Genomic DNA, 25155 nt, shown 5'->3' with positions numbered 1-25155 from the left:
TTCAATTTCAAATGTAAATTAAGTACAAGAAAGATCTCTTGTTAAATTTTTTTTTAATTTCCCTATAGTCACTGCTCTCAGCATCTCTAAAGTGCATATTTACCTCCAGTTCTCTTCTCATTTCCCTGAATCTAACATACACTAGTGATTCTGTAGTGTCGATCAGAACTCCACCAAGGTGTCAAAGCACACTGTTGTTTCTAAGCAGTCAGTGGCCAAAAAGTTACAGTTTACTGAGCGCAATCACTAAAAGCCTTTAACATACTGAGCAATATAAACTATCTAGAAGACAGCAATGGAAGTAAGGTGTGACAAAGTCTGACTAAACTTGTTTAAGTATCACATAACTAACAGCAATGTTCTCTAATTTATGGAAGGCAACTTAATTCACAGCAGATAAAATCATTAGCTTAGTCTTCCTCTGCCAGTGTCCAGCAAGCCTTTAGAGCTCTGTATAAGCAAATACCTTACAGCAGAGAACCATCAACATCAGTCTACATTTATTATGCAACACCAGGCTAACACGTGCAGTAAGAAAAAAATTCCACCATTCAGCAAGTACTGACATCACAGAAGGTATACCCTACTTCCTTAATATCTACCACCATCCATCTATTTAAATTGCTACTCCTAAATCCCTCTGCTGTTAGCAAAAAGATTTGAAGGCAGTGATGGGATTTCCAGTTGTTCAAGATGCAAAGGCCATGATGTTCTTTACATAGGCATGTGAGGCTTTGTTATATGCAAAATTGCAAAAGTAAGTTTTCTGCATGCTTCATGAGTAGTAAATCAAGTTTTCTGGAAGTTCTTTGTCTGTGCTTCATTAACTCTATACTTATATATAATATAGTTAACACTAAGCTTATACACAAAGCAAACAATATATCATTTCAGTAAACTGAAATCTCCCATCAGTTTTAACTGTTTAGAATAATTTAATATGACTGATCATTCAACACTCAACTAAGGTAGTATTAATGTGCTCCTCAGAAAGACTTTGATTTGTGTAAATGACCTGCTCTTTACTCTAGGTTCTTTCAAATGTGTTTTAATATTTTTCTGTCTAAATGCTAATATTTTTGAGACTGGCAGCTTAAATTCACTGACATGTCTGCCACGCACACTCATTAAACTTAAACTAATAAATTAAGAGGAATGTAACCTCTAAAAAAAATCTAACCAAAAAAAAAAAAAAAAAAAAAAAGTTATATCTGAAGAAGCAAAAGCAGAGCTGACTAGAGCTTAAACCAGTTGCCTCTGCACAGAATAAAAGGAGTACTGCTCTTGGCCTGCACTGCTGGCTTTCCTAACTGTGCAGGAACTACCTGAACTGCTTCTGAAGCAACCTATTAAACTAGGTACGTAAGCAAACATCACCGTTAGACCAAGAACAGAATTTCAAGAACTGGCCTGCTTGCACTAAGCAATTGTAATGATATTCAAATTACACCAGTCACTCTTCTTCTAAAACAACTTTTGGTCTATTTCTAATTTCACAGTCTTACAGAAAACAGGTTAAGTGAGAAAAACATTGGAAATTAAACTTACCACCCATGGCCTTTTCTTCTTAAGCATCTCTATTAAGTCTACATGGCGCTTACATTCATGGTATCTTTCAACATCTTGCTTGTAGCGTTCAACCCTCTGTTTCATTTTCTCTAATGAGGTGGTTTTTTCTCTGCACAAGTTCTGTAATACATATTTTCAGGTTTTACAGTATCTAAACAGTTCCCAGAAAATAGTCTACATCTCACCTGTACATTAAAGCAGAAACTTAACATCAGAGGAGACATTTTAGTACAGCAGTAACTAGAGGGGAATCATCCAAAATGACAGGAACAGGAGAACAAAGCATTAAAAGAATGGTCTGTATGGCTAAGCACAAACATCGTTACCAGAACACTGGTCCTCCCTTTTTGTCTGTCTCTTCATTTTCAAGGATGCGAGCAACACTAAAGCAAAGGACCATGCTTGTTCATAAGCGTATGACTTATAGAAAACATAAAAGACAAAAATTTCCTGTCTAGGAAAGCTGTTGCCAGTCAAAAATCCCAGAGAAGAAAGGAGTACCTGACAACAGGCATCCCTTGTCTTTTGGGTCTGGACCATTCGCACACATCTTTGTACTTACAAGCATGTACTTACAAGCATGTGAGTGAATGAGTTCTGAGAGAAGATGAGCATTATTTGCTAATTATTTGCTAAAATCAACTTACCACAGACTTTGTAAATAAGTACCACTATCTAATTCTGTTACATGTCAGGGTAAAATTTATTTAATTTTTCCTACATTCACTGCTGTCTGAAGAACTTATTTACCTCTAGTTCTCTTTCCTTTTCTCTGAAATTTTTCAGTTCACAATGAAACTGGTACATTTCCGGAGAACCAATGGATTTTTCAGTGGCTTCGAGCAACTCAGTCTTACTCAGTTTTGTAAATTCTCCAACTTTGTCCTACAAAATTTTTCAAAAGTTATAAAACATAGGATTAGCTAGAACAGTCCGATACAGTCATACTGGATTTATACACTGAAACATACTTCTCATGAACATGACTTCAGAGTTCTAGGCTAAATAGCTCTGTCATAGTTAATGACCATCTCATGGAGTAGCCACCAAACCTTCCAGAGCATTTGTTCTCAGGCTGTTGAAGAAGCCTTGCAGTATAAATCGTTTGCAGTATAAATACTACGACTAACTCAAAAGTTACGCCATGTAGAAGTTATTATTACAGCTGGCAGCTGAGGCTATTTGGAAGTATTTCTGTTAAAGACAGAAGAGCTCAAAACTGAGACTGATGCAAGAAGCGTGCTTGCTGTTGATATACTGGGAGAGAACAAATAAACCAGAACTATCAACACTATAATATTAACTGAACTACATTTACGTATTAAATGAGAAGAAGTTCTTTTAAACACAAAAGAACTTTATCAGAGTACGCTGGAAGTTCCAAACAAATACTGTATTTAAGTAAAAATGAACCATACACCACCTGGCACATTTTTATTTCTGCAGTATTAGCTTTCTAAACTTTAATGCTCTTCTGCATGTCTTCTTGAATTCAGTAATAACCCCATGGCTAGGCTCTGAAAAGGTTTCCATTTAGTATCATTTGCTGATGATCCACATGAACTGAGAAGCAACCTGTCACAACTTTAATGTGCAGTATGAGGCAACTCAACTCTCTACACAAAAATTCTGACCTGCATGAACATGCATTCAAATACAGAAACTAAGAGTAGTATTCTTTAATCTCTCTCCTTTAGAACTTATTTTCCATTAGGATGATTTTACTCTTACGTAATTCAATCCTATACATCTTTCAGCCCTATGCTCAAGAAACTGCTGACATTACCAGAAAGGTTCTATTAGCAAGTGCTGCTACTTGAACACAAAGACAGGGAACATCAGCATCTTTCCTTTCAGAATCAACAGGTACAAAATTGTCAGATTAGTGAGCTTTAAGGGTCATACAGCTCTTTTCTTCCACATCACACCAGCATGGCTGCCTCACCCCTCTTGTTCTTTGTGCTGTCCCACTGATTTAGGTAAAGTGCTGCTAAAGCTAACCAGCAACAAAATCTTCTCAAAGCACAACACTCCATTTGCACCCAATGTCTTTCAAAATTAATTCATACCTGAGGAAGAAACTGGCACAAATTGTCCACCTGGATGTTTAAGGCTGCAATCTGCTCTTCTACCATTTTCAGGGTTGCTGGTTTTCCATTGATAAACCACACTGATGTGTTGTTCACCACATAAATCTCACGTGTGATAATAATATTGTCTGGTGACTTAAACCTGATTAATAGAAAGAAGTGTTTACACTTTCAAGAACACCTGAAAAATGTTACACTTTCAAAGGTTATCCAGCGTCAAAATATTGTTAGAATTTATAGATAGCTAAATATTTAATGTAAATTAATTGGACAGTAGCATCAGATTCTCATTTTCATGATTCAGAAAAAATCCAGCTCTTTGGTGACGAACTAAACTCACATGGGAAACATCAAGAATATCTGCAAATCTTAACTCAGAAGTTACTTATATAAATGAGATGCTCGTGCTGAATATATGAAATCCTTAAAAGTTGTTACAAATATGAACAGTTTCTATAAAAGCATAATCTGTGTGACATTTAGGAAGTTTTAAAATTGGTGTGAAGGAGGTACAATATATCTTTAAGTATTAGTATACACAAATACATCAGTAAGCTGTGTATATATATTAAATTCAAGAAAAAAACACCATACAACAAAAAATACTAATTTATTTTCATTTTGGGCTTTTAAAAACCACAGAAGATACGTTAGTTTTAATTTAGTTTTCCAGTTCCATACCTATTTTCAAAAATTTAGTGTGATTAAGATGCAGCAATAACAACTAAGTCAAACTCTTAAAATATTACTTTACCATTTTGATTTAAAAATTGTCTAATGCCTGTTAAGCACATTGTTAATGATGGAGAATATAGACTTGCAGAGTGGCCATGTACCTCAGGACATTTTAGAATGGAGTTCAATGCAGAAGTGAGTACACATCTGCTGCTGCTGTTTGGACTAAGCGCCACAGAGATATGATCCTATTTCTTGATTACCTGAACTATTACTTCCTGTGTCATCTCATTTTAATTTATGAGACTTCCTTCCAAAGTACTACAAAGCCATGCTCCTTTCTTTCATTAAAATAACATCATTGTACTATCGTAACTTGGGTTTAGCTACACTTAAGTGCCAAATTCAACAAAGGCAATACATGCCTACAGAACTTCAACTTTTAGTTCCTGTCAAAAAAGCAATCTTCTGCATCACTAGCCTTCCATCCTAGATGTTGTATTTAAATATTTTCTACCAATCAGACAAAGGACTCAACTACACTGCAACCGTGACATGTTATGTCTAATGATCTATGAAATGCTAAATCTTTACACATTGCAAGATTCTTTCCAGAATTTCAAGTAACATTTATGTTGAAACAACCACACCAACTACCTGAAAGACATCCTATCCCCTGAACATATTGTCTGGCCAATCTCTAAAGAAGGTCTTACTTGATCAATCCTACAATAATGAAGACAGACAGACAAAAATTTTTCCAAGGCCTTGCTGCAGTATTTTTTTCCTCAATAAAATTTTCTTTTCAGAGAATCTGATCAGGGTGGCCAATTGCTATACAAATTAACACAGGCTAAGAATCACCTGACTAGCTCTATTGTCTCTTTCATTAAGGCCAACAGACCAGCCTAAGGCCATAGCATCCACAAAAGGATGCATGTAGTATTGCCCTGTGCAGAAGCTACTAATGGAATTTTAAGTCCAAAAGATTTCCAGTTGCTGTTTTACAACAGCTTATCTACAAGACCGCATTACATGGAATTAGTCAGATCTTTTATTTTACTTCTTTTCTATCCGTATGTGATGTTTTCAGTGAGAATATAGGCAAGCCCCTCCTACCAACAGTATCAGTGTAAGTAAGTGAAGGCAGATCGATCTGTTTTAAAACTTAAGACTTCTGTCTTTTTTTCTTCAATGAAAAGAATTCCAGCCACCATGTAGTGATAGCAGTAGTGACTAAATCATCAGAACCTTAAATGTAATCAAAAGCTAAACACACCATATAGAACTATCTTTTTCTATGCACTTTTTGTACATCAAGACACGGTGAAACTTTATTTTCACTTTTCTTCAGAAAGCGAGATCAAGAGTAGCCATCACTGCTTATTTCTTGTGTGTTAATTATATAACTTTACATTCTGAAGACTGCAGGAATTAAAAAAGGACAAACTAAGCTTAAAGACAGACCTCTGCACAACAAATTTTTTTCTCACAAGTTTGTGAATGGCTGTGGAGGGAAATGATCAAATTAAAAGCACATGAGGAAATAGTTTTACTACTTACAGTTCAATTTCCACTATGGCTTTCAGGCACCCCTCCTTCACAAACAGACTGACCTACAAAATTAATTTACAAGTTGTTATTGCAAAATAAAATTTATTATCTTACAAGAATACACATCTGTATAATGGAGCTACTTAACAATGTATTTTATCGAAAACTTACAATTAAAAGCAAAATAAAGCACTAACTAAAAATAAAGGAAGACACTATCCTCCACCAGCAGCATTAGAAACTCCTCAAGTTAACAATTTCTGATCAACTTCAGCCTCCAAAACGGAACAAATTATAATCAGCAGATCCACAGACAGGAAGAAGCTCTTGTGAATTTGGGGAACAAGGACAAGACTCTTCCAAGTACCTAGACTAGAACTGCCGGTTCTAATAGTATGAAAATACATCATGAGATGCAAAGAGAAATGCCAAAACACAATACTGCCATGCAATCAATTCCCATATTCGCATTTGTTTATGACTGAGCAGCTACAAGAGAGTATGTGCAACCATTTAGGCACCCAGATTCATTGCTCCAAATCTACTCAGAGAAATTGCATCCAACAAGCCTACCCAAGAAAGCAAGTGCAAAAGCTTGAAAATTTGAAGATATAAAACTTTTGCACTGCTTTCTCGGTGTCAATGCATATCTTGGCAGTAAAAAGTGAAAACAGAGTAGAGCAATCCAAATTCTATTTCAAAGATCAGTGCCACTATGCTTTTTTTAATGGCATTTTTCTATTCCACTGTGGATGCTTAGCCATCTTCAAATAAAATCTCTAGTCGACTCAGATTGCACTACAATGAAGGTAGTATTTCAAAATCTATACAAGACAGCAAGTAGTTAATTAAAATAACCCTCCTTTGTCTCTGGACCAGGTTACTCTTCAATTCAGATGCCTTACTTTCTATAAAAGTAAAGCAAATCAAGGAAGAGAGTCTTTCCCCCTATCCTCTGCTTGACAGCACTCAGAATGAAATTCAGATTAACTATGAAAATCAGAAAAGCTCATAATTACCTTATCAGCTCGCCCTAGGAAAGAAGGTTTTCCAGCCAGTCCCAAGCAGATAGCACAAACAATGCTTGACTTGCCTGTGCCATTACCACCCACAATCAGGTTCAGGTTGGGTCCTGGATATACTTCACAGACATTGTATGTTCTGGAAAGCACAGCAAGTTTTTGAATTTTAAAACACTACATTACCTTTAAAAACAAAAATTAACTTGCTTAGAAAAATTTCATTATTTTATTAAGGAGATGCAATTCCTCATTTAGACTCAGTCATGAAATACCCTTTTGTAAGGAAGTCTCAAGAGTGAAAACTAACATTTCAGTGAAACACCATGAAATACATTCCCATCAGCCAGAGTACTCACTTTCTTTAAAATCAGTGACTATGAAGAATAAAATCCAGCAATATGATGATAACTTTATAAATGAACCTAGTACGATATCATTTTATTTCACGCATCAAAAAAAGAAAGCTGATCGTGCAGTAGCTTTCTAGAGTTAACGTATCAGCTAGTGTTCGTTTTTGTCTAACTGCGTTAGACATCTTTCATCATGTGCATCCGGAATGCCTACGGCAACAGGAACTATGGGAAGAGACCAAACCTACCCATGCAATTAACACCCTAAATTTCTAAACAATAATCTGATGTTCTTATTCCTGTACTGTGCCAAACACAGAGAGCTGAAACATTCCCACCAAAGGAGGAGTACAAAGCAGTTAATGGCAACACAATATTATATACCATGTACTTGTGGAAGAGAAGGTATATGAACCCTTAATGAGGATATTTAATTGTCCCTGAGGATTCAATTAACATCAAACACATGACTCATTCACTACAATACTGTAGATTTTCAAGGCTCGAATGGAGCCGTAAGAAAATGGTCCGGTAACTTCTGCTGGTCCAAATACGTCAAAAAAATAATGGTATTCGCAGTATAGAGCTGAAAAAAACACGTGCCAAGCCCACAAACACTTCACCCTAACGGGTCTCAAGGCCTACCCCCACTTCTCCACGAGCACCTTCTGCAGTCTGCCCTTCTCCGCTGCTTGGCAGCCACGCACCCGAGAGACAAAGAGCACGCGGAGGCTGCACGGCCGACAGCCGCCATCACCTCTGGGGAAGGCCGGCCGGCACCAGGTAAACGACACTGCGCTGACAACCCCTGGGGCTCGTAACCCAGACAGCAGTGTCTTCCAGCAACACCGCATCTCCCAAGGAACGCCGCTTCCCGCACTCCCTCCTCCAGCCTTCGGTACCCGCCATCCCACACCGCTGCTTCCGCCCCTCTACGGCGGGGCGGAAGGAGCAGGCCGCGGCCGCTCAAAGCGAGAGAAATGCCCCCCGCTCACTCACAGAAAGTTCTTCATGAAGATCTTGACGATGGAACCCAGTACGAAGCGGGGCTTGGACTCGCCACGCTTCACAACCTTGCCCTTTTGCGGCGCAGTCGCCATGCTGCCCGCAGCCCACCCTCGCTGCCCCGCGGGGCCGCGCCTAGCGCTCGGCAGCGGCTATCCGGGGGGCGGGGCCGAGCCGCCCTAAAGCCGCTCCTCATTGGCTGGAGCGCGCCGCGCCGGCGCCCATTGGCTGCGGGGCAGGCGGGGCGGGCGCTGTGGCCGGGGCCGCGGCGCAGCGCCCGGCACGGCCCGCCCGGGCTGGCGGGTGCCGAGCGCCGCGTTCCGCTGTTCGGGCGGTCCGGCCACCGCCGCGCTCGCTGCTACGTTTGCGACATCGCGAGTGGCTGGGCGTGTTTAGTTTGGAGAAAACTGAGAGGGAATCTCATTGATGCATACAACTGTCGCAAAGGCGGTTGCCGAGAGAAGGTTGCTAGACTCTTTTCAGTGGTGTCCTGCGACAGGACGAGGAGCAGTGGCCAGAAAGAGCTTTACTCAACGTGACGAGAGCCACTTTACACTGAGGGCGACAGAGCACTGTGACAGCCTTCCCCTGGAGGTTGTGGAGTCTCCCTCTCTGGAGGCATTCAAACCCCACCTAGACTCATTCCTGTGTCGCTTGCTGTAGGTGACTGCTTTCATTTTTGAATAATAGCAAGAGTAATGTGTTCACAAGCAGCTGACTAGGTAGGTATCTAGAATATGCAGATAAGATTATCAATTCCTTTTGGCTCGTCCTCAGTGTCCAGGAAACAGAAAATGGCTTCAATCTGTGTGGTTAAATAAATACATGAGTATTGAATGTACAATACTGAACAATCTCTTAAATTGTTTCTGTCACCAAAATGAAAATGTATGTAAGATGCAAGGACCTAGATCATCCTAGGTGCTGTTGATCCTTATATGCTGTTAGGAAAAGCATATTCTTAGTTCTGAAAGGAGCAGGATATGGTTGCTGTAAGAATAATTTCTACCACTCAGTACATGGCTTCCTGCAGCAGTTCAGATTACGTTTTGTTGGCCTTCTTGGTGATGTGATCCACTCATTTCATTCTCTTCATGTTCAAAATGAATTCAGGCTACTTTATTAGGTTCAGGTCTTTCTCCTTATACTAATCAGTATGAAAGCTAGAGCAGAGGAATAAGATGATCCTCAAATTTAAATTTTATTAGGAAGTTAGAGTAAATTTAAAAAAAAAAAAACCAAAATCTTACACACGAATACATAAAACCTTAAAAAATAACAAGATGTGAATATAAATGCAACACGTCTGTGGTTGGGCAAAGGGTAAGTGCATTCTCTGTGAGTGTACAAACTTATTTAATAAAAAAAACAAACAAACAGACTCTCATGACAGAAAACATATGGCTTTAAAGTGTTTAATTTCCTATAATTCCACAGGCCAGCATCTTATGTTGAATTATACTGAACACTAGAAGTGAGTTTGTTATTGACAAATATACTTGTTATAGTAAAATACACTGTCACAAAAAATTGCCAGCAGAGTATTAAGTTTCCCAGAGAGATTTGTCATTGAGAATAATTGCACTTAACCTGTGGGATAATATGAGTAGCTAACACTATTTTCTTTGTTATTTCAAAACATTTATAATTTTCTTAACAAAAATCCATCCTATCCCCAACACAAAACATTCACTGAATGCAGATTTAAGATAACATAACACTGGACTTCAATTGTGCAACTTGAATTTCCTCTTTTTACTTACATACCAGAAATGTTAAAAAAAATTAAAAATTAATGATCTGTGCAAAATGGGAAGCCTTTATGTAATAACTGATACCTCACGCAAAAGAGGAAATAATATCAAAAACTTATGGTCTAAGAAGCCCTGAGTCAATAATTTCATTGAAAAGGCAAGGAATATTAGTGCTCCAAGTTCTTCCTATGTATCGGTGTGTATTCAAACCAGTCCAGTATTTACTTAAAACATATTTTAAGACAGGCAGTTCATGCAGTTTCTCAGATACAATTCTTCAATGTGCTTCATTCCTTTCAGCAGAATGTATTTAATACTCAATTTCGTTTAAGCTGTCAGGATAGCCTGATGAGAACTGAATTTCTTCCACTTCTGGAATACAAAGAATGAAGAAATACTGAAATTATTTTTATTTTTGTCATACTTAATAATACTTACAGCAGAATTTAATTAGCATGCTGGATTTAAATGGGACTGTCATGTGGTTTTTAAAAAGTTTACAGCCACTTTACTAGTTGAGATTCTGAGGATGATCTCACATCCTATTAGATAGTAAAAGTTCTGCACTGACCTCTGCTTGATATTAAATTCAAATGGAGACTCAAGGGAAATATCACCCACCCACAAACAAGCACTGTGAATTTCAGGTGTTTCTAACAAAGTATCTTGAAACTTACCCAAACAAGGTCCTGCCTGGAACAGAATATCATCAATAGCAGTGTCACTTCTTATTGACACACCACGGATTGCCTCAAAAATAATCTGTAAAGTAAGACACAAATTTTCTGAATCCAAATGGTGGAAGGACTGAAAAAAATGATAGCCATGCAACCTATTCAAGGGATACCCTTTACCCCTTCCCCTGCCCTCCCTTCCCCTCTCCTTTTCCCCTCCCTTTCATTTTCCCTTCTCCTTAGACAGACCTCTGCCTTTGCATCATCCCTTCTCCTTGCTGCTCCCTTGGAAAGATTAACCTACAAGAAGCTGCCATTTCATCACAGCTCAGTGGTTGTGTCAAATCTGGACAGGGCTACAGACAACTGAAGGAAAAGAAATTGCACAAATGATTCTGAAAAAGCCCTACAACTACTGACAAAAAATGATGGTGTTTAAATTTAAATACTTTGAAATAGCATTTAAGTATGTTTAAAAAAATTTGAATTCATACCTATTTTCCTACTTGCAACCTATTCACATCTTTAATAAATCCCTCCATAACTTCATTTGTAAAAAATTACATTATTTCATGTTCTTCAGGTATCCATTCAATGCCACGTACATTTTAACATTTTCGTTTATTTTTTTTAAACAATACAAAACTTGGGTTCACTTCAATATTCCAAGTTGACTGCTTCTTGCTTGTTTTTCTTACCTGGTAGTTTGTATCACTTTCATATTCTATCAGTCCCCTTAGCCATGAGATGCTTTGCTCCCCTGTCCTCCTCCACAAAGGTATCTCTTCATCATCCCCTTCCTTTTTTAGATAAACACTTAATAATCCAGTCCCAGCTCCATACATATGATAGAAAAATGTCAGGCACTGTTTTCCAGAAGTTCCTCTTAGTGATCTTGAAACTAGGTATGCTCTCTGTCCATAGACCATGTTAGATGCCTCTATATACATGTAGTATCCTTAGAAAGATATATAAGTAACTATTAGCAAAGTAGGATACATTATGTTGGAATGTTCATTATGCTCAACATGCTCATTATATTTAAAAAAACACCAAGACTGAAGCTATTTTGATAATGATTCATAGACTTTCTGCCTTTGTAAAATGTAATTGAGAAATTGTAATAACTGTGTGCTCTAAAAAGCCAAGAGATGATCTAGTCTTTCTAACAAGTTTATAGTATGATTCAGTCTTTAGAGAAAAAGTTATTTTATTATGCTGTCATATGAGCTCTAGGTTTTGATTTTTAACTGAAGGAATTTCTATGCACAGTGAACAACAAAGTCTTTGAAATGGATTGCACTAAGTTTGGTACAAACCAGCTTGGGAATTCTCCAATACACTGTATGAATTATTGACCTACAGCTGTAGATAATCTTCCTTTTCACCTTCTCTCTTGACTGCTGGTCACCACCAAACTACCACCTGGCTTAGAGAGGACATCTTCACTAGGGGTTTGTGCAGAAAATAGGACTCTTAAGTATCACAAGAGACTCTCAAGCATCCCACTGGCTGCTGTTGCTTCTCTCAGCATTCCACCTGTCTCACTGATCCCTGGGAATTCCCTCTCCCTCTGAAGGCAATCTCACCCCCAGGACTTGTGGTGACAGGCAGGCAAAGGGACAGACCACAACAAGGAAGCATTGGGATTGCATGAAGAGTTCCTGCATTATCTGAGTTCACTGTCTCCTGGCAGAGCGCACATCTCAAAACAGAACAGTTGCTTCATGCAGTGGATGGGATGTGGGGATGCTCCTCAGTCTTGTGACACACATCAGTTTGCTCCAGCTGGTGATATCTGAGTGATGGAATGAGGAATTTGCCTTCCACCAATTCACGGCCTGAACACTTAAAACTTGGTTATATCTGTTGAAATACACAGCCACAGGAAAGAATACAAAGGAAGACTATACTAGAGCTGCTCTTACACAGGAATTGCGCTCTGATAGAGATTGATTAACTGGAATTCCGAGACAGCTGCAAAGCTATGCTTGGGTATGCTTTAGGCTATGGTTGGTGGTGATACTGTTTTCGGTGCACTTATGGTGATAGGGGTCTGTTGGGAAGGACAGATAAATATGATTGCCTAGCAGAAGAACCACAATAGTACAGCCAGGATGAATATAATACTCCCTACTGGCTGGACAATACCCATACCTACAGATAGGTCCAAAAGCCAAATGGACTGTTCTATCTCAACCCCCAGAATGTATGGTTCACCCCACACCTGTAACCCTCCCCTGAAACATCAGGTGCCTGTGACCCCATTGGCCCAAGTCTTGTTCCAGCCCACCTTGAAGCCCCCTGGTAAGGGGTCTCCGAGGGGCCAGACGCTCTCTTGGAACTTCCTCCCTCCTCCTGGATCCCCCCCTCTTGGAGTCCCTGCTCTTCCCTTTGTCTCTCCCCTCCCCCATCACCTCAGGCCCTGCCACGTGCTGTGTCTAGCAGCTCGAGGCAGGACCTCTCTCCATCCCGAATAAACCTTATCTTCCAAGAGCAATCAACAGAGATCTCTCAACTGTATCCACCCAAACCGTCCTGGAGCCCTCCAACATCTTTACAGGGGTCCTACCTACCTAAATACTTGACCTTGCACTAGTGAGCTTGTGGAGCACATTTTCAAGATAAAGGTCTTGTGGGATCTCTTTTATTCTTCATGTTTTCTTTTAAGGTTGAACCCAAAGGTGTTCATGCAGAAGAATCCCAACCACTTGCACAGCTTACTGTTATGAAATGAACTAAGGAATAATAATTCCTTATAATGAGGAATGATTATTGAGTCACAGATGGGCTTAAAACGCTCTCAGTTGTAAAGCCAAGCTATCAGCCTCACTTCTCAGACTACTTAATGATCCACATTAACTGAAAATAGTTCTAAACTCAGTTTCAGGGACTATTCACATATTCACATAAACTGGGAGTTTGGAAGGAGCTTTTTTCTGTGGGATGTGGACAGTAATCTTCTTCTTTTATCTCCTAAGGAAAAGGCTACATTGGAACGTGACAACCAAATTATCCACATGGCCTGAGGATAATTCAGATTAAATGTCATATTCTCAGAACAACTCAGTGCAGAATGTGCTTACTTAATTTGATTAGTAACTTTTCTGAAGAGAAGAGTAAAAGCTTTCTCTATCTTCTGGATTATCATTTAAAATATTTAATTAATCCTAACTGTCAATCTCTGTTCTGAAAATTCAATGTGGAACTTAACTCACCTACCCCAGTAGTGTGGTCTCCTTTCGGTCCAGTGTAAGAAGTGGGAGTTGGACCCCTCTTCCTGTGCCAGCTCCCACGACCTCTCTTCTTCTGGGTAAACATACATTCATCTTTTTCAAAAGTGCATTCTCCAGGAGTGGGAAGCAACAGATCTGTAAGGAGAGGATAGAGTTTAAAATTTTAAATACATTAGACTGATACATGGAGAGATTACACAAGTAATGTATTTCATTTCCTCACCTGCTGACCTCAATTATAGCTCCCTGGCAATGCTTACAATAGTCACAAGCTTACACAAGAAACCTTCAAACTGTCATGTAAAATTTAATTTAATTCTCTTCACATCTTTGGGAAAATCTGTGCCCTAGTCTAGCTAAGTGACTAGGATTCGCTAGTCCTAGGATTCTTTAAAACAGCTTATTTGTCTTCACAATGGGGCTTTGGACTAGATTATCTTATGAGGTCTTTTGGTTTTAATCATTGGATTCAATGGTCTTAGAGGTCTTTTCTAACTTCAGCAATTCTATGATTCTGTAACAGGCTCTTATAGGTCACTGTTTGGGCACCCCAAGCACGCATATAAGTTCCAGCATGTATAACGTGCATAATAAATGAGCCTTGTCAAAGACTGGAGTTTCTGTGAACTGAAATCAATGCCACATTCAGCTCTCCTCTGCTCCTTTGGCACCAGACTCTACTGCAGCCTACAACAGACCACAGAGCTGCAATTACTAGAACTCAATTCTATTAGATCATGCAAAAGGTGACACAGTTCAGGTGCATGCCAGGAAGCTTCTGTCAGGTAATGTTAATCTGTCATCCAGAAGTAGACATTTTGAGCTGGCTCCACCTTTTGAAGAGGAGGAAGCCTTGATACCTCTGGGGCATTTTTCAGGCATTTGTTCAGGCTGCCATCAGAGACAAGCCATGGCATGACTGTACACCAGATACGAGTTCTGCACCTCTAGTTCCTTTTCCAATTACTTAAAAATTACAGCAAGGCAAAACAGACAACTGTTGGAAATAGTTTAGAAAAATGGCATCTTGTTTTGTACATGTGATTTCTCTCTGTTTTGTACACGTGATTTCTCTCTGACGGCATAAAATCCAATCAAAAGAGGTCATTAAAAAGCTAGTAGGACCATTGCAAAGGCATGGCTTTATTACAAAGAACAGAATTGTAGATTGTGCCTGCCTCATGAGAATGTTTTTTTTTTAGTTAGGGTACAATCGGTGTATTGTCAAACCTCATGAAGCCACAAAAGAGGGAGTTTGGTGAGTTCGGAGAGGTTGGCCTGTGCATGTCAAAGGGTAGTTTTGCTGAAAACTATTCAGTTCTTCCCACTACAGAGAGAGGCTTGGACTGCTTTTCTCTGTCTTCATCAAAGAACTGCAGCTCAGGTGAGGCTGTGCCTTGGCCTTGCGCAACCATACTTCTTACCTAAAAAAGAAATTATGCTCTGTTTTGAAAAATACTGCTTTGGGGTCCATTCCTGGCTTTTTAAAGACCATTTGAAAACTACTTTTCATTCAGTTGAACTGTGGGTTTATTTTAAAGCCCTCAAAGGACCATTCACCTATATACAACTGCTCTGGAGTCACTGAAATTTATTAAGAGTTAGCTGGTACCCCTGTGAGCAAAAGCTGGTCCTTGCTGGATGTTTGCTACTTTGCAAAAATAGAATTTATGCATTACTTATCGGAAAAAAAGAAAAGACAAGAAACCATAACAGGATGAAGACAGCTGTAGGATAGGCTTGAAAAATGAACTCGTACTCAAAAGGATAGTAGCTGTTGGATGACAAATACATATGGTCTTACCAGCAGCCTGGCAACTTCCCAGGCTCAATGATACATCATCCAGTGCCACAAGTCCACAGTCCCAGAAGCTTTTACACCAGCTAACAAAGACAACCTGCGATACAGGAAGGAAGTTTCAGGTACAAAACCTGGCACTGTTAAGAGTCTGAAATGCTAAGTGTTTTTTTCCAAATGCACAGATAATTTTGAAATCTACAGAACAGGAAAAATGGATCCACTTTGCCGTGGCACAATCTGACTGAAATGTCGATTCCAGTGGGGACTAAATGTATGTTTTCAATCTAAAGAAAATATTTTCTAGCTTTTGTAGGCAAATTATATATATCTGTATGGAATTCCCATTTTGCTAGAGTATTTTTTGTCTGTGAGAAAACATGACTCACTAAGGTTCTTGTGGTTTTTTCTTGCACAACACCCAACATGAACAATTCAAATATCTTCAGCTACTTATCCTGAAAACTAGGAGGTTTCAACCTTGGAAAAATAAATTTGAAAGAGTAATGTGAAATGAGGGACAAGAGTTATGGCAAAATACAAAGAATAATAGAGATGAACTGAAACTACTATACAAAATGGGATTATTTATAAATGACTCACTGCCATGACATTGTAATGCAGGAGACTTGAAATGCTATGCATAATTCACAGTGTTCATCTGAGTTAGCAAAGATTAATAAAAACATCCAAGATCATTGATTTGAGTAAACATTAATTCTGCCATGAAAAATACAAGTAACTCATGAGATAGTAAAATAAAATGTAAAGAAACTAAGACTCTCAGTTGCCCTTCTGTCAAAGTTGACACAGTTCACTTTGAATTGCAGAAGACACATTAGGATTTGTTTTGTGAAAACACTGCTGGCGATTTTCTTGGCCTAACTACTTCAAACCATCTGTCTGACCACTGGGGTTAAGACCATAATTTAAGAGGATCTTTTCCAAAAACAATTCCTTTGTATTGAGGTCTATTCTAGCGATTGCAGATGGATTACTGTCACTTCTGACTGTTTAATCTTCTGGACAACACTTCACTTGCATATTTGAGGTTAAGTGCTGACTGACAAGTTTCATATGGGTAAAAAAAGTAATTTAAAAGTTGTTAGAGCATTATTTAGTATGTTCTCTTCTAGTAGGATTGGTAACACCTTCAATATGGTACCTACATGGTATTTTGCCAGTTTGCTTTACTATGTAGTATTTATTGACTCATTTGCTTATAGTAACAGCAACTACATCAAAAACTTGGAAGCATGTATGTATTATGCTACCCAGAGTGAAGCAATTTTTGAAACTCTTCCATTCAGTGCTACCAATCCTGGTTATTATTATCCATCTTGTAAATTGCCACTGGTGTGGAGTTAAAGACTGACCTTGCACAGAATGCAAAACTGCTCAGCATATGGTGGCCTAAATCCCACACTTCTTTTTTTTTCTGTCCACTGTAGAATGGTATCTTAGCCTCAAGGTTTAACAGGGAAAAAAATTCTTTCATACTTTTTAAGTTCATTGTCAGCACACGGGGGCAATCCTTTAAAAACATTAGCATCTCTTGGAAAAAAACATAAAATAAGCGTAAAATAAAATACTGACATTGGGAGAATATAATTCACCAGAATTTTAATAAATACATTCTGGTGAACATTTGTAATGAACTAAAGGCATATTATAGCCCTAAATCCATGAATCTTCAGAAAACCACACCTGTAAGGATGAAGTCAGTCCTCATTTGTGAAATAACATTTCCACACTGTGGAGTCATGTTTTAAGCAATGCTTTATATTGACCTCACTGGGAGCAGGATTAAGTTCCTTATTCTTAGATTGCAGTAATTTGTTCCATACAAGGTATGTAACTACCCACTAGATCCCGGAGAAAGCCCTCCATTTAAAAAGCATCACAATAATAACTGTGATCTCTCAAAGGCCATTGAACCAGTAATCTTTGTAAAACCAAAGGATTCATCTGATTCAGTGACACTTCTAAATGTGTTCAGCTTTTCCATCTGTACCTTAAGCTTCACTGGTTTTCCACTTGGTTTTTGTGGTGTTGAGAGACACACTGCCAAGAGCACACTCCATAATTTCAGGGATGAAATTACAAAGTCTTCTACTTGGAAGTTTCTGCTTGGGAGTGCAGAGTTTTCACTGTTGGATATAGCAAATATACTGAAATCGTTATATAGTCTCCTCAATTTATTTTGTTGTTACATTCTTTATTTAGTTTTAGGCAATGGACTAGAACATTTTTATTCACAGGTCAAATTTATTTACTCTTCTTCTGTTTTAAATATCTTTTTCTGTCATAAAGCAAAATATTTGAGTATTTGAACTTTACCTACCAAAATTTTATCAACTTGGATTTACTCAACTACTCATTTTCACACTTAGTCAGATCTCTGAATCCTTTTACAGTCTCAATAGAACTAATGTCAAGTTGCTTTGCAGTTGTTCTTGTTTTAAATTAATATATTTGCTAGGTCAATATTTCAAAAAAGAAAAATTTTATTACTTTATCTCATGCCTTGGAAAAGATAATAGGGTATTCTTTGTGCTGAGCTTTTTTTGCCATAAAGCATGGCAGACGAACAATGTGCTGATTGTTTCAAGCTAGGTGACAGAGATTCCTGGACTCACATGCTATTTTGGATGCTAAATTTAAAATATTATCCAGTGAAGGCAGTTGTTGCCTGTGTTACTGAAAAGTAAAACATCTCTCATGTCTCTTTTTGTTCCAGTACCAGGACACAGCTAGGCCATCAGTTTACTTCCAAACCATTGCCTGAGTTTAGAAGCTGGTTTGTGTATCTTGCAGTGCCTAATCAATGGTCCTGGTGTTCAGTCTCGAAGTATCAATAATCCTTTCTTAGCACTTATCCTGGATGATACGAGGTATGAGCAATGCCAGGTGAAAACGGCCAGTCGAGCAAGCTAAGACACCATATTGGGTTGTGCTGCAGATACTGGGTGAGGTAGAAGGGATTTCTCATCCTTAGCACTCAGCGACTTTACAAGGAGTTAAAGCTCACATGCATGTAAAGTTAACCTGCTTTTAGATGAGAAGAAATAGGAGGACATGCAATAAGGTACCTTCAGTGTAAGGAGGGATAATGGGGAAGCTTGCTATAGGAGTTTTGGAGGGACCTGGACTGAGAATAGGAGAAAAGGAGATCTCTATATGTTCTGTGTGTTTTCTTTCCTCCTTGTTTATCCCAGAACATATGCATCTTGTTCAATTAGAGAGCAAGATCAGCCAAAGAGAAGAAGAACATGAAAACAGCACAGTCTGGCAATTTAAAAGCAAGCTGTACCTCTGCAGTAAGGTAATTTATCTTTTCCATCCTAATGAATAATCCTAGGTTTAAGTGACACACTGTAAATCCGTGTAGACACAAAACCTGGTCTGTCACTTAGACACATTTAAAGTTCAATTTCCTAAAGAAGAAGGACAGCTATAGTGACGTCTAAGGTGTTTTTTTTTCCTGAGAAGCTACTGTTTTAACTTCCTCGCAGTGACACAAAACTCAGTATTACAAAATCAAAAAATAATTTGAACACTAGAAATGAAAGTGTGACCTGACAGGAAAAAGCAGTCAAGATGTTTTCACACAAGACACGCAGCCTGCCTTTTCAGTCAGCTATTCTAATAAAGAGTTTACAAATAAGCATGTAAGCCAGGGACTGACCACACAAGAGATGGGAAGATCATTCTGACTGTCTCAGGGCATTTCAATGCAGATATTTTAAGTGTACACCAAATTACTCATAGCTAGTTTAAATAAAACTAGATTTTATGTGTCTTGTATTTCTTTGGCCTAAATAGTCAGAAACTCATTTATCAAGAATTCAAGTAAGCTATTAAGCCAAAATTGGACCATTTGCAAGCTTCTGTCATTTAAAATAAATTTATTTAAAATGGCATTCGCCAGGCAAGTTAAATTTCTTGCCATGTAAATACAACAAGCTTCTATGGGAAAAATAATGTAATATGAAAGCTTCTACATAAATAACTGGATAACATTGGTAATAAGCTTGTGACAGTTGAACAAGTATTTTTGAAAACCTTTCTGCCCAAGTGCAGAAACAAACAATGAAAAAGAAACATAAAGCCAACAAAATAACCTAGTGCCATAGGCTGTTTATCCTACATCTCCTCTTGCTGGATTGCACAGCCTAGTAGAGAACATTGCCTGCACACAAATATATACATGACACTGATATTCTCATCTGTCTCTCACGACCCTCCCAGATTTCCACAAATCTACTGTAAGGGCTCTATCCTCATTCCAGCCGAATAGTTTCCTGACTATTAAGAATCGGAGACACCAAAAGAAGATGTGTAATATTTTGTGCAACATATCACCTTGCTTAGCATCTGTGAAGATGCAAGCCACTTAGGCATTGCTTCCTAACCTGAGTAACTTTTTCAGTTTCCAATATACTGTTTCCATAACCATGTATCAAGCACCACAGGAACTGAGGTTCCCATTTAGCAGCACTATCCTACTGTTTCCAAACTCTACCATTCTTATATTAGACAGTCATCTCTGGTGACTGTTCTTCAAAAAGTTTTTTCTTTTAAATGGTAAGGGAAGGAATGACAGGACTGTCCTATAAAACTGCAGCTCATTCCAACCTCTTTAGGGTGCATACCTTATTGTGGGAAGACTATATAAAGGTTTTGTTGGAAAAGTACCAAGGAGGAGGAGGAGGAGGATGAGGAGGACAAGAAGGACGAGAGCAAGGAGGAGGATGAGGAGGACAAGGAGGAGGAGGAAGATGAAGAGGAGGGGGAGGAGGAGGATGAGGAGGACAAGGAGGATAAGAGCAAGGAGGAGGATGAGGAGGACGAGGAGGAGGAGGAGGAAGATGAGGAGGAGGGGGAGGAGGACGATGAGGAGGGGGGGAGGAGGATGAGGACGAGAAGGACAAGGAGGATGAGGACAAGGAGGAAGACGAGGAGGATGAGGAGGAGGATGAGGATGCCCTCCTTCAGCTGGCACCTGAGTGCAGAACTTTGTTTTTCATACTAGTGACTTGATCACAGGGATCTAGGTTTTCATTGTTTATCCAAGATTAGTTTAGTCATTTACCTATGACTTTGGTGGACAAGCAGGGAGCACAGATTTCTTGCCAGCAAAAGAAATAAATGCTAGAATCATTTAACATTGAGCATCACCACAGTGATAATGTGAGAAGAAAGGTCCAAAGACAATCAGATCAAGTACCAGGAAGGCAGCAGGGTGATAATAGATATTTAGGGAAAACAGTACAAGAAACAAACTAGCACTAAAGCTTTTGTCTCATGTCCAACCCAAAAAAACCTTAAGAACTTGCTGAACAGGAGGTCACAACTGGACCACTGTGGTTACAGTCACTGTGAGGTCATTTTCCATGAATTTTTAAAATTTTTAAAAAAATATATATGTACTATTAGCCTTCACAGCATCTTGCAATAAAGTTTCTCAGTGTTATTCTGAGAAAGTTTTCTCTTTCTTTTTTTTTTAAACGTGTAAATATTCAAGTACAACACTGAGTCACTTGATTTTTCTTTCTCACAATGGCAACTAAAATTAGTTACGGAGGATGAGAGAAAGCAAACAGATGAACTCAAGTAAAGAGAGTGAGGAAAAAACATCAAAGAAGAATAAAAAAATATTTAAGGAAACCCAAAAATGCAGCCACAGCTACTCTGATGAAAGTAGGATGGACTGTTGTGCCAATTACCTTTCTGAGGATTTGATTTTGAACTCTTTGGGAGGTTCAAGCAGGTAATATTGCAAAATATGGCAATATTTTATCAGTTATACTGCAAAAGCTTGCATGATGGATAAAGAACACAAGCTGTTTGTTTTCAAAAACCTGAGTTTCAGAATGGTAACCCAAATCTAGCAAGAATGAGCAGAAATGATAAAAGCAGACCTGACTGAACTCAAACCTTCATTACTTTAATCTAGGTATTTGGACTTCATTGTGAAATTGCATAAGTGAAATATTTTTCTATGCTGATGTTTACCCACCACACACACACACAAAATATTAAAATGTAGATTCCTACTTCACAGTTCATGTGAGCTTCTCAAGGATGCAAATGATACGAGAAATTTTCTTCCAGTTAGCTCCTACATTTTCTTGACATGTATTGGCATGGAAGATCAATTTCAGTACATTCAATCAACTGAAAATAATCTACATAATTCAGATTTAGGTTTTCATGCTGCCCTTCCAGAGGTTTATACAATAAACCATGAAGGATTTAAGTGATGTCAAAAATATTAGATTTTTTTTTTTTGCATTTCTTTCTTTTTACACTGATTCCCTGGGTACAGCATAGATCAATATACACTGTATTTATATACAATCATAGGTACTCAAACCAACTTGGAGAGACAGTGCTGCAAGTACAAAGTAGGTAATCAGGATTTTAAATTCCCTGCCTTCTTACTAACATTATCAGCATGTGTATTTACAGTATGTGTGCACACACGCACACACACACATATATAAATATAAATATATATGCACACAAACACACATATATGTATGTAGGTATAGACATTTATGACTTGCTTAGCTGGATCATACCTGCCTAGCCTTTAAAACATTTTATTTTCAAAATGTCATATTAAAGCCAGCTGGCCAGCTTCTCATTTCCTGCTCACAGAACTCAAGCCATCAGCTTGTGCCAGACTGCAGTCAGCTAATTCAAAAAGAACTTGCAAAAGCCATTACAGAAACCAAGCAATGAAAATCATCTTTTTATTGTCCTGATGCAAACAAATAGGCTATCAAAACTAAAATGTATTAGATGGAGTTTGTATGATTTTCTAAGGGTTGGGAGTAGCATTCGTAATAGAAAAAAGATGAAGGATGTATTTTACAGCAGTTGTTTTCTGGCTGAAAAAATAATTTTGACCTTCAGGACACATTGTCGCTGACTTGACCAGCTATTAAGGAACTGCCAGGAGACTGCTTACTGTTTCCACACGGGCTGACCCAATCCAAAAGTGGCTCCTGGTATCCAAGAAGATATTCAGCCAAACTACTGTGCCTACAACTTCTTACCATCCAAGTCTACATATGATACATCTCAGAAAACAATAACACAGGCAGCAGTCACTACGTCTGTATTAGAGGAATGGTGGCAGCCCATCTTATTTTGAGACTACCTCTCTCCACTGAAAGACTGTTTTTTACTTGTCTATAACATTGCCAAGACACAATGATCTCAGCTCAGATTTTCCATGCTAGGTCCTTGCTACAGCCTTGTTTTGGAAGATTTAATCCAAAACAGTCCCATCATTTCTGAGAACAAGGCTAGGAAAAAAGAGTTTATTTTGCCCCTATTATTAAACAAAAATATTCTGTGAAAATCTTGAGCACTCCAAGGCTTTGGAATAGGAGCAGAAAAGTGTCAAGAGTCTGATCTTTATGCCAGTGCTATCTTTTCTGTCAAGTCATTAGTTTTTCAGAAACTACAATTTGTAAGAAATGGGACAAAAAGGGCAAATGGAATGGAACATGAGTAATATTACAGGGAAAAAAATTTGGATTGTCCAGAGCTGAGAGTAAGATGAGGACTAGGGTGAGGGGCAGAGGGGTGGTTCATTGCCTCTGGGGCAGGTTAGATAAAATAAAGATGGCTCAGTGAGGACACAAGAAACACAAGGACAGGTCACAGAAGACAGGACAAGAATGTGTCATGTGTCTAAACACTGTCACCCTCCGGAGTCAGAAGTGTAATCCCTTACTTGCTGGTTCCCACCACTCCTTTCCACCAGCCAAAATATGTTATGGTGCACCTCCACAGATGCCCTACATTGAAATAAGTGGGTTTTGCCAGCTATTTCACTATGTGCTAGGCAGACACATCTTCACAGATAACTAACCTGAGTGTTTACACAGTGCCACACAGTAATACTTCATTTCCTTCTGTTGCCTTGGAAAAGAAGATACAAACAAAATAAAGCACGAAAAGGCTTTAAAAAGTATTAAGGTTGAAGAGCTGGACGTGAGATTGCAAAGAAAAGCCAGAATCAAGTTCACTGTTCAACTTCATTTGAGCCTGCTTCTAAATATTACAAGTAGACAGGCTGTAACTACACCAGGTTTTCACCTTCTGCCTTAAGCAGACATCCTTAAACTTTGACAATATTTGTCTTTTTTATGCTATCTTCCCATCTGTGAACACACCTTGACGTACTTTTCCATTTACCATGTTTCAGAACTTCACCCATTTTCTTCTGTTTGTCTAAGGAAAACTTTATAAACTGAACCCCCTGACAAATACATAGTTATTTAACTAAGGGGTGCCTCAAGTATGGTTTGCTGAACACATGCTGACTTCAAAAGCCCAGTCAGTCTCCCAATACATTGTGATATTTGAGGAATGCCTCCTCAACAGAAACATTTTGCGACTTGTTTCCATGGGAAGGAAGACTTTCACAAGACCTGAAGCACCCGGTGAAGGTTTTTGAGAATTGCAAGGAGCCAATAAACCATGCTGCAGAGCATGGTTTTTCTCCCCCTCCTACACATCTTCATGCTCAGAAGCAGCGAGGCAAGCTTCTTCACAACTGTTTTACATATTCTGACTTCTAAGAAAACAAAATTGTTCTTCACAAATTCATGCTAGAAAAGATTTTCCATGTAAATGTCTGATGCTAAAACTCTGCACCTCCAAGGCCGTCAACCAGTGTAACAGTCATGCTCAGATGTCATCACTACTCATGCAGTTGATTATGCTACATTAGCTACTAAACCCTTCCAGAAGTAATAGCGAAATACCTAAACAGTAGATGACAAAGTAAATTATAAGCTTGCCATTTTAACTTCTCTGCAAGGATCCTGGCATGATACTATGAGAAACTTTTCTAGTATGCACTTGCTGAGCACTAATAAAATTCTTTTTTTATTCTCTAACACTTGAAAGGGAATTACATATTCTATTATGTTTTATGGATAAAGTGCATTAAAAAACCCACTGAAACTTTAAGGTATCAGGTAACTGACAGAAAACACTATCTGACAGCTAGGACTGAAATTTTAAATGTAAATTTGCCTCTCAACACAATTAGGCACGTGTTTTTTTGTGACCTTCTATGGTCAGTAACTACTGTTATTTCAAAAACTAATTTGTAGCGGACTAAATATTTAAGATGTTTGTCTTTAATTTAGAAATACTTAGAGTTGCAAGACAAGCTTCAATTCATATGTTCATCATATTATCACATGTATCATATATTATCAACATGTAGTGATCCATCTCATTCTCCGCAGACAACTCACTGATAACGCAAATCTGTTACAGAAATCAGGATAAATACAGAAGTAGCACTTACAGAAAAAAGAGTGGAGACGAGGAATTACAACAGCTTAAAGACTTACTCAGGAGGCGGTGTCAAGTAGAAATGTGTTATTAATTTC

General features: G+C 38.4%; 2 protein-coding genes across 7 annotated transcripts in view; both read right to left on the bottom strand.

Annotated features, from left to right (window-relative positions):
• Positions 1–8459, bottom strand: part of SMC5 (structural maintenance of chromosomes 5) — a 39320-nt gene extending 30861 nt beyond the window's left edge. For 2 of the 3 annotated variants that reach the window (XM_072922462.1, XM_072922463.1), the window contains exons 1-6: positions 7906–8169; positions 6908–7049; positions 5898–5950; positions 3639–3801; positions 2320–2454; positions 1549–1689 (exon numbers count right to left, since the gene is read on the bottom strand). In XM_072922462.1, the coding sequence (XP_072778563.1) occupies positions 1549–1689; positions 2320–2454; positions 3639–3801; positions 5898–5950; positions 6908–7049; positions 7906–8114 (843 nt within the window). In that variant the 5' untranslated portion in view covers positions 8115–8169. Of the gene's footprint in view, positions 1–1548; positions 1690–2319; positions 2455–3638; positions 3802–5897; positions 5951–6907; positions 7050–7905; positions 8170–8259 lie in introns of those variants that run through there. The other variant, XM_012577431.5, reaches the window with a different exon arrangement.
• Positions 8460–9447: 988 nt separating this feature from the next.
• The window catches only part of MAMDC2 (MAM domain containing 2), a 57253-nt gene continuing 41545 nt past the window's right edge, over positions 9448–25155 (bottom strand). For 3 of the 4 annotated variants that reach the window (XM_072922464.1, XM_030258058.4, XM_030258057.4), the window contains exons 10-14: positions 15734–15827; positions 13912–14064; positions 11392–11651; positions 10697–10781; positions 9448–10391 (exon numbers count right to left, since the gene is read on the bottom strand). In XM_072922464.1, coding sequence (XP_072778565.1) covers positions 10330–10391; positions 10697–10781; positions 11392–11651; positions 13912–14064; positions 15734–15827 — 654 coding nt within the window. In that variant the 3' untranslated portion in view covers positions 9448–10329. Of the gene's footprint in view, positions 10392–10696; positions 10782–11391; positions 11652–13911; positions 14065–15733; positions 15828–25155 lie in introns of those variants that run through there. The other variant, XM_072922465.1, reaches the window with a different exon arrangement.

This window comes from Taeniopygia guttata, chromosome Z, assembly GCF_048771995.1.
Source record: "Taeniopygia guttata chromosome Z, bTaeGut7.mat, whole genome shotgun sequence".
NCBI classification, from domain to species: domain Eukaryota; kingdom Metazoa; phylum Chordata; class Aves; order Passeriformes; family Estrildidae; genus Taeniopygia; species Taeniopygia guttata.
This window is presented reverse-complemented; position numbering and strand designations above follow the sequence as displayed.